Source organism: Myripristis murdjan, chromosome 8, assembly GCF_902150065.1.
Source record: "Myripristis murdjan chromosome 8, fMyrMur1.1, whole genome shotgun sequence".
In the NCBI taxonomy this organism is placed as follows: domain Eukaryota; kingdom Metazoa; phylum Chordata; class Actinopteri; order Holocentriformes; family Holocentridae; genus Myripristis; species Myripristis murdjan.
Window position 1 is genome coordinate 28,596,222 of NC_043987.1, and position 9,569 is coordinate 28,605,790.

The following is a 9,569-nucleotide window of genomic DNA, read 5'->3' on the forward strand; positions in this document are numbered from 1 at the left end:
CAAAAATAATCTGGTTCCCATCACTGATTGGTGCATTTCTTGCATAACAGGAATTCCCAGGTATTCCCCTCCAGTGTTTGAGGTGTAAAATGTGGAATAGGTTGACAGTCAGACTCCTGTCGTCTGGCACAGCTGTGTGAAGAAAGCTCGCTTTTATGCAGCTCCTGTCTAAGACAACAGACCTCCTACCCGTCTGCTGACTGCTCTCTCTCTCTCCTCCTCTCTCAGATCCGTTTTGGAGACTTCAGAGTTCTCCCCAGGCTCATTCCAGCGCTTAAAGCTCTCTTTGCTGAGGAAATTGGTGAGATGGAGGAGAGGAGAGAGAGGAGGGAGCTGAAACACAGTAAAGGAAGCAGCGCAGAAGGAAACTGTGAGCAGAGGGAGGCTGAAACGGTGGAGGCGAGCCGAGGTGCCAAACGAGACCAGGAGGAGGCAGCGGCGCACAACTTAGAAACCAAGAGACTGAAAGCCAGCTGAAGTCCCAGCCAGGAGTGTGGGACTGAACTCAACCTCAGAAAATAAGACTTGACTGAGTGCATCATTTAAATTAACTACAGCATGGACAAAATGTTGTCCTGTAAGAGATTTTTATTTGTTTTGTGTGGTTTCACCACATGAGAGGAAAAACGTCTTGCATTGCAGTGTACATACAGCAAAGATATGAAGATAGATTTTTTTTTTTCAGCAGAATAAAGCAGTATCACACTGTCTTTAGTTTGATAGTCATACTTTTATGAGTTTGTTAGTGGAAAGAGACACTGAGACATGAGAATTACAATTTCAGATGTACAATGGAATGAAAAGGGTATATTTTTACTGATGTCTCAAAAAAAAGCTAAGACATTGACATAAATCTCAACAAACCTCCCCCTTGAAGAGAGCCATTCATGTGACGTTCTTCAATATTGCCGGCTCAAAGATTTGCTGAGCATTGCAGGCATCAGCAATTTAACAAAATTTATGAAATCTTATTTAAAACATGCATTTCTCAAACCCAGTGTGCATAACATAATACATACATAGCATGAGAAACACCAGGAAACAGACATGGGGAGAGAAAATGGCCCACATGGTGAGAGCACAGGAAGTAAGAGACATTTTTCTCATCTGTACACATGGGGGCTGTAGTGAGCCGTCTGAGCCTCCACCAACAAGTGAATGAGGCCATAGGCCAAAGCTAAAATCATCCGACATGGTAATATTCCACTAGAGAATGACTTTTTTTTTTTTTTTTTTCCATTTACCACTTGAGGGAGTGGTAACAGTGAAAATCTCTGCCTGTGGCAACAATGAGTCTAAGACGAGGGAATTAATCCATTAGAGGGGTCAGTGTTGCATAATTGCCAGCTCTGCTAAAATCATCAGGGTCCGACACACTAAATAGCCTTCATGATTAAACGAAGGTTTTGCAGGGCAAACCACTGAGTTTGGGATGTGTAAGCAATATTTTTATTTTTATTTTGATGGTGGTTTGGCCCGCCCGCGTCGGCGTCATGACATGACACGTGTCAGCTGTTTCCTGCATCACAGTGAGAATGAACTTTGATTTCCGAGGCTTGACCTTTCAATTATAGAGCAGACCCAGCACTTCTTTTTCCCTCTCTGACAACATTTTGCAGGTCTGGCACTGAGACACAATCTTGCACACACACACACACACACACACACACACACACACACACACCATACTAGTGGAGTTAAATTATTTCTCTGTAAAGCTTTGAATTGCATCACCAGTTGTTTACGCTAAACTAAGCTAATGAAAAAAAAGTTTATTTTTGCAGATATCACTGAACTAAATTCAAAGCCAAGAGTGAGACAACTTCATGTTGAATGCATCAATAATATCAGGAGGGTCTCCTCGTGTACTCCCTCTTCAGATAAGACAGGTGCTTGAAGTCGAGGTAAACAGGAGTTTCCTGAGATTAGTGCGCCGGTGATTCACCAGTTTCCTGGAGGCTGAAGCGATGAGATGAGCGTTCATGGCTCCCGGACCTTCAGTCTGTTAAAGCCCCTCCCAGCAACCGTGACCACCTCTACCTGAGCAGGCCCAAGTGCCAAGCAAGGGGAAGGAAATAACCTTCAAAATAACCACTGCTGAGCAGGGCCGGAGTGTTGGGTCATGGGGCCTTGGGCCACAAAACTTCATGTGCCCCCACCCTGCTCACACTGAATGAAAGCCCCAGTAGCTCACCTGGTAGAGTGTGTACCACTTATCAAAGCTGAGTCCTGACCACAGCAAAACTGGGTTTGGATCCAAGCCCAAGCTGTTTTCTGCATGTCATCCCCTCTCTCTCTACCGTCACTGTCAAATGAAGCAGAAATGCCAAAAATTAATCTTATAAATAAATGAAACGATGCTTACTGCTCGGTACAGAACACAAGCATGAGGAGTTTCGAATAGTTTGTCGCCAAACTTCATCCATGAATTTTTTTTGCATAACTGTGTGATGAGCCAAATTTTAGCATTTACCTGTATTCATTTAGTTTATTTTACAAATTTTACACAGATTTGAGAGATGTGAAAGACTCTGGGTCTGTATAATGTTGATGATGATGAGATTAAACAATATATACACAAAATAATCAGACAATGAACGATCGGTGCCTCTAGTGATTGTGCCCCTGCTGAGCCAAAATGGCGTTCTGACAACTGCTCGACCAGCAACGGATCCCTGCAAGTTGGCTTGAGTTTTGGAAGCACGGTTCAAATTTATTTAACACCATCATTTTCAGACAGAAAACACCAGAGGCTTCCTTTTTGGAGTGCACCAATAGCTGGCCTGCTTTTTTTTTTTTCTCGTCTGACCTGAGTGGTGTGCTCGCTGAAGTAGACTGTTTTTGGGGTTAACCACCTCAAGGCGACTAATTCCACATCAGCAGGCTGTGGCCCTGGAATGCAAAGAGTTTCTCCCTGGAAAAAAACAAACAAAAACAGAAGAAACATTTACATGCTTTGTGTAGTGTATTGTTTCTGCCAGTTTCTTCCATTGCAGATATTTGTGGATATGGGTTAGGCCCTCAAGGGATTCTCTTTTAAATTTAGGCTAATAAAAGGAAGAAGCCTCGCCGCCACCCCTGCATTCACTATCTAGTCCGAAGACTCTCCCAAAAATAGCTGTGGATAAAAGGGGATGTCATTAAAATATAACATCGTCAAACGGGCAGGCACCTGCGTTGCTTGTGTTCGTCGTCGTTTATTTGGTGAGGAATGAAGGGAGACGGATCTAAACGGAGAGGAAAGCGGTGGGTGGGTGGGTGGGTGGGTGATGCTGGCCACCATCAGATACACCACCTCCGCCTGAATTCTTCGTCTCAGTCCCAAAGTCAATTATGCAGCCTGCTCACCTCTCTTCACATTTTCTGCCTGGCTGCTGATTCAGAGAGCAGCCCTATTCTCCTCTGGCAGGAATCAAAGTGTGAGGTAATCTGAGGGGACTTGTGTGAAAGAGGATGGCGGGAGAGAGGGACCGGCCGGGGCTCTGAGCCTCTCAGATCGGGGGTCACAATCCCGGCCTGAGCGCCACTGTCACACGGACAGGCTGGTAATTGCAGGCGGGCCATCCACGCGTGGCGATTGGCCCGGGATTCATGCATTACTGTCAATCAGCTGTCACCTCGCATCAACGTCTTCATCCTGACCGCTCGTACACCTTCATCCTTCGGGTGTAACTCACTCTCTCTCCTGCAGCCTTTAAAGCCAGAGGGCACAAACCCGGGGCGTCTCCCAATTGCCTCCCTTGTACAGCAGCGAGAGAAAGACTACAAAATTGAGATCAAAGTTCCACGGCAGACCTTTGATAACTTTTGCAACACTGTGAAAATGGCTTTTCAGATGTGGTAAAGCAGCTTTCAGAGTAACACACACACAAAAAAAGAGGCTGGTGTAAGGGGTGTGTGTACGACAGAGGGCATTAGTATTCCGTATAGCGCTGCCTCGGTCGGCCTCTCTTCCCCGGCATGGCTGGTCTGCATTAACAGACCGTCTGAGAGAGAAACCTCAGGAGACGGAGAAGCACTGGCACTCACCTGGCCCTGCATGTGAATAAAGTTAGATCTTCCCCAGTCAAAAACAATGAGGTATTCTTATATTCACAAGCAGTAACCACACAAATAGCACCTGCTGGCTTTTTTTTTTTTTTTTTTTTCATAAATCCCAGATATCAAACACTGGAGACTAAAGAAAATCTTTCTTTGTACATGCAGGGCTCTAACAGACAAACTGACATTGATTTTTTTCCCCTCCTTTATTTGGTTTGGTTTCCATTCAGACTCATATATATGATTTATCCCTCAAACTCCCTCAATTTCCCCTTACATTTCCCCTCAAGCTGCTTCAGTTTAGAGTAAAAAATTGTGATTCCCCATATTGTACAGTAATGTCACATATATATTATGTATCTGTGGTTGCCACACTTCACTGGAGCTACATCATGCTTACACTGAGTGAATCATTCAAAGCCAAGATGCCTTTGGTTTTATGGCTGCACATCAGGTAGAAAGCATCTAGGTGTCTTGAGCATCATTTTATACACATTCCCCTGTAATTCCCAGTAAATGGCACCAGCCGGGCTGAGGTGGTTTTAAGCAACCAGCACTAAAACAATAAAGAATGCCTTTTAAGGGCATTAAATGAGGTTCCATTGAGAATCTGGGTGCAATCACTGTGTGTACGTGCCTGTATTTCCCACCTTATCCTAATGAAAATCCTGCTTTAAAATTTCAAGTGGAGAATTATAGGTCAGCTATTTGGGTCAACCTTCTCGCTCCTATCGTTTGGTGCTTTGTTCATGGTGGGAAACGTCACAGCAGCCGCGCCAGAGTCTCCCAGTTTAGTGTTTGGTGTTCAGAGATGTGGTGACTGACACAGTTGTGGTATGTGGCTAATTCAGTGGGGAATAACAGCAGGGATGACAGTATTTAAGAACTTCCTACATCTACAGAAAGCTTGCACGAGCAAACAAGCATTACTCTCTCCTCATGCAAAAACATGAGAGAAGAGAGAATATAGTAACACAGTATACAGAGTGGGAAAGAAGGTGACCCTCATATTATTGAGGGATCTCCTGGGATAGGTGCACATCTGCTTAGATATGGTATATTGCATTCACAGGGCAGCTTCGGGCTGTATATTATGAGGACGTCAAAGATCACCGTCCTGATTATGCTTCTAGTGTTAGGGGAGAATTGTTAATTGTCTCAACAACAAGCCTATATTCTCATTAGCATGGCTCCCAAGCTGCATGCAGATGGTTCAATTTGAGCCACTGAGAAGTCGTAACACAATATCAAGTAGAAATCACTCAGCAGAGCGTGTACCTCTGCCAGCACGATGCCAGTATTTGCCAGTTCCACATGTTTTGATATTCACTCAGTTCATCACAGCCATCGCCAACACCCGCCTTTGGCCAACCAGTGGGGAAAGTCAATCAGCTCCTCCTTGCCACATGACCAACTTTTCCACCAATTTTGATGCAAATATGCTGGTAAGATTTCCCGCCTAGACTATGACACATTGCTTTTTAGAGCAAATAACTGAATTATCCTGCAGATGGCAGTATGGTAGGGCAGCTCAACATTAGGGTCCGACCGATTTATGGTTAAAACGAACGATTATGTTCATATATATTGTACAGAATCATCATCATCATCATCATCATCATCAATACATTTATGTAATATAACTGTATAACCAGACTGTGAATTCTTTTGCAGGTGCTTAAAATAGCCAATGCTGTGATTTTTCTATGTAATCTTCTCATATTGTTTGAGTATTCAAGATTAATTTTTGTAATTTATTTATAATAGACCATAAACTGACTACTTTATAAGCTTTTGGTGTGTAACATGATCTGTTCAGAAGCATGACTTAATAATAGGCAGGGCAAGACCAAATTTATTTGTATAGCACATTTCATACACAATGCAATTCAAAGTGCTTTACTTAAGTGTGCAAGAAGCATTAAAACAGAAATTAAAAACACAAAATGTAAAAAAACAAGAAACTGTTGGAGTTGTTCTTTGTTGTCAGACAAGAACTTAGACCTGGGGATGTTTTCTGTTCAGCTGAATATAGTGTAGTCAACTGACATCCTTCTCTTCCTCGTCGGTCTCGTTCTGTGTTCTTTATACTGTGTTTTGTAGGTATCAGGGACTCTCTGCAGATGAGGCTTGGATACTTTTACTTAAATATGGTTTTCAATGCAAGACTTTCATTTGTAGTGGAGTATTTACACTTAAAAGATCTGAATACTTTCCACCACTGTATGATATGATTTTATGATCAGAAAACTGAATGTGCTGTCCAAAGTAAAATCTATGATGTTGTACAAACCTTCAATCCACTGTACTGCCCTTTCTTTCCTCTTGCGAGCTCTCTCAATGTTCCTTTTGTTGGCATATTGCATACAGCACTCAACATTAGCTGGCACACTTGGAAAAACAGTGTCTTTTAATAAACTACTATATGCTACAAGGGATGAGTCTGAGTTTTTTTCTTCTTCATTTTTATTTGTCATCTCATCTACATACTGTAACACCACATGTGTATATCTTACCTGGAAATACATGGAGTGCTGTATGTATGTAGCAGGTAGCACAACTCTAAAAATCATACAATTTTCAGCTGAAAGTTGGGCAACATTTGTACAAAGTTCTTTGGAGTGAGTCGACCTTAAGTCCATCATTAAAACAATCAACCACAATCAACAAAACAAACAATCAAACAACAACAAAAAAAAAACTTTTTTCTTGGGCTGTGGGTTTAGGCTCCCCTTGTCTTTTTCTTCTTCCTCTTTATAACAATTATTAATAAACATGTAAATGTTGAGAAATACATACTAAAATGTGTAATATTATACAGACTGACTTGTCTCCACCGTCCTTAGCATTCTCTGAACAAAGACAGAAATTCTATTTGGTTTCTCAGACATTTTACCACACTGCCACCTAGTGACATTTTTAGTAACAAATTTCTGAGACAGTGAGGTACTATAATGGCATCATTTTCTTGTTATAAACCACCAAACATGCATTGTTTGACCATGAGTGGAATGCGAGCATCATGGGCCGTACCTGTGAACCTCCACTGAAGCACCGAGGGTTTCTCCACATCTGGCCGTCCTCTGGATTCTGCAACACCTTCCACCCACAAGAAGAACATGTCAGGATCTTTATCATTAAACCTGGGAACAAAGCACAAATTTTAATCATTTCTGAATCACCTTTACAAATATCACTAGATAATCACACAAAGTAATGTGACCGTGTACACAAAATTGGAACCAGAAACATTTTACTACCTCAGCCATTCAAACACCACAGGCACCAACTTCATCCTCCTCATATCACACCCACAAAACAATGAAAAAATAAATAAATAAATAAATAAATAAATAATAATAATAAAATAAAATTTAAAAAAAATAAAGATGTTTTGAATGACTAAAAAAAGTTTAAAAAAAAAAAAAAAAAAAAAAAAAAGCCACAAAACTGCTAAGACATTATTTATTTAGAAAGTGTTGCTCAAATGCATGTGTTTCATTCACTTTTATTGGAAGAAGAGAAAACTATTTCCAACCTGATTAAGCTTTGGCTGCAAGGTGTCCTTATGTTCTCCAGAAATGCTGACAGAGGTAGACACTTGTCAACCAAGAGACATGGCAAACACGACAGACAGGAAACAGAGGCCCGTCACAATCTCACATCTCTATGATTTGTCAAGGCTTACTGTAACACCATGTATACCAGAGGTTAAACATGCACCCATTATTGCTTGTGGACCTGTAGTTGGTGTGATCCGTGATATACATACACAAATAAATGAAACAACGACAATACACAATAACAAAGTGACCTGTGTATGCCTGGTTTGCTCAATAAAGCCAAGTACGTTTCAAATATCAACCTGGCCATAGGGAAATGACATATTTGCACATATTAAATTAAAAAAAAAGCAACAAAACAGACATTGTAGAAGATTCCCAAAGACAATCTACTATTAGTGAAGGTGCAAGGGATATATCACTGTCACCAATAGTAGCTGTAGAGGTGTGTGTGTGTGTGTGTGATTATCATCTGCACCTGCTAATTGTCAGTCTCCTTTGCAACAGAGAGGGGGTGAATAGGATTTTCTGTTGCTCTAGTTTTCAATATCTAATAGGAGCATCACGTAACACAACCAAAACAAGTGCAATTGATTGGACAACAATTAAAAAAAAAAAAAAAAATCACACCCATCATGTCAACAAGTGTTTCATACAAGAGCTTTAACATAATTAACATAATGCTGAAAACTAAGGCAGTATCAACGGGCTTATCTGACCAGCGACCGTTCACATCCTTTTACATAGGCTAAACAACATAAATATCCCTCTATAGCACAGACAGTAGAGTTTCCATTAACCTGTCGTGAGGTGAGTCAAGCAAATCAGCCCAGTCCTTTCACTAATGGCGTCGCCCGCTCAGCCAATACAACAGAATCAAAATAAAGTTTTACCACAAACAACAAACCAACATTCAACCAGTTACCCACTAAACACCACCGGAGACAGATACCTGCTATCAACACGTCTTACAGAAACATGTCGTTAAAATTCAACAGCTTTGAATCCATTTTGCTTTGCTAACGTTGCCTGGCAGCGGCTCCTCTCGGCTCAAACCGTTTGAAAAGTAACGGTCGCGGCGTTCAAACCACCGGCATACGGCCCCGTTAGGCGACCGCGATATTTGAACAGATGTTCCGTGAATATATATACATATATATATAATACATAAATATATAATGTGAATTTATTCCGTGAATTTATTTTAAAAACTGTTGACTTACTATGAAGAGATGAGGCAGCCGTCGTCCGGCCTGTTTGAAGACCGGGGTGGGCGGCAGGGTTGCCAGATCTGTGAGACAAAAACAACCAAACAGCAACTAAAAACCAGCCCAAAACCCGCCCAACCGGGTATAAAAACGGCCCAAAAATCAGAACTCAAAATATGCCCATAAAAATCCATATATGTTGCTTTTAAAGTCCAACAGCATTGCTATAATTGCAAAATGCACTATAATATCTATAAAATAACATCATAAACATTATAGGCAATTTCCCAGGCAAAGGCAATTGAAAATCATTTCAGCTCACCTGTTAAACTGCTGGCTGTCTCCAACATAAAAAAGAACGGGAAAAAACTCCATGAACTTGAACTATTTACAGCGCTGTCCAGTTTCTTTTTAGACATGTTGAGATCCCTCGCCCTTGTCCCTGTCATACAGAACTGTATTGGACAAGGCCAGCATCTCTCTGATGGGCTCAAACTCGTGGCAGCAGATTTCATTAGTCATTCAAAATATGAATCTTTATTCACAGGCATTATTCATCATCTGTATGCCCAAGCCCAACCCGCGGACAAAATTTGTTACCCGTGGCAACACTTAAAAAGTAGCCCAATTTGGCGGAAAAAAACGCGGACTTGGCAACCCTGGTGGGCGGGGAGATCTCTCTCACGACTTCTACTGACACAAACTGAGCATATATGTTTGTTTGTTTGTTTGTTTGTCATGGCTGACGTCATGGTGC

The 9,569-nt window shown here is 41.5% G+C and overlaps 1 protein-coding gene and 1 long non-coding RNA gene across 7 annotated transcripts in view; one reads left to right on the forward strand and one right to left on the reverse strand.

Moving 5' to 3' along the window:
- elac2 (elaC ribonuclease Z 2) overlaps nucleotides 1-710 on the forward strand; it is a 20,776-nt gene extending 20,066 nt beyond the window's left edge. For all 3 annotated transcript variants that reach the window (XM_030058546.1, XM_030058548.1, XM_030058547.1), the window contains exon 25: nucleotides 229-710. In XM_030058546.1, coding sequence (XP_029914406.1) covers nucleotides 229-477 — 249 coding nt within the window. In that variant the 3' untranslated portion in view covers nucleotides 478-710. The remainder of the gene's footprint in view (nucleotides 1-228) is intronic.
- LOC115364117 (uncharacterized) overlaps nucleotides 1-8,891 on the reverse strand; it is a 10,418-nt gene extending 1,527 nt beyond the window's left edge. The window contains exons 1-6 of one of the 4 annotated variants that reach the window (XR_003928639.1): nucleotides 8,828-8,891; nucleotides 7,580-7,641; nucleotides 7,075-7,184; nucleotides 2,810-2,914; nucleotides 2,195-2,305; nucleotides 698-2,040 (exon numbers count right to left, since the gene is read on the reverse strand). This is a non-coding gene — a long non-coding RNA (uncharacterized LOC115364117). Of the gene's footprint in view, nucleotides 1-697; nucleotides 2,306-2,809; nucleotides 2,915-7,074; nucleotides 7,185-7,579; nucleotides 7,642-8,827 lie in introns of those variants that run through there. The other 3 variants (XR_003928640.1, XR_003928637.1, XR_003928638.1) reach the window with 3 other exon arrangements.
- Between the last annotated feature and the right edge of the window lie 678 nt (nucleotides 8,892-9,569).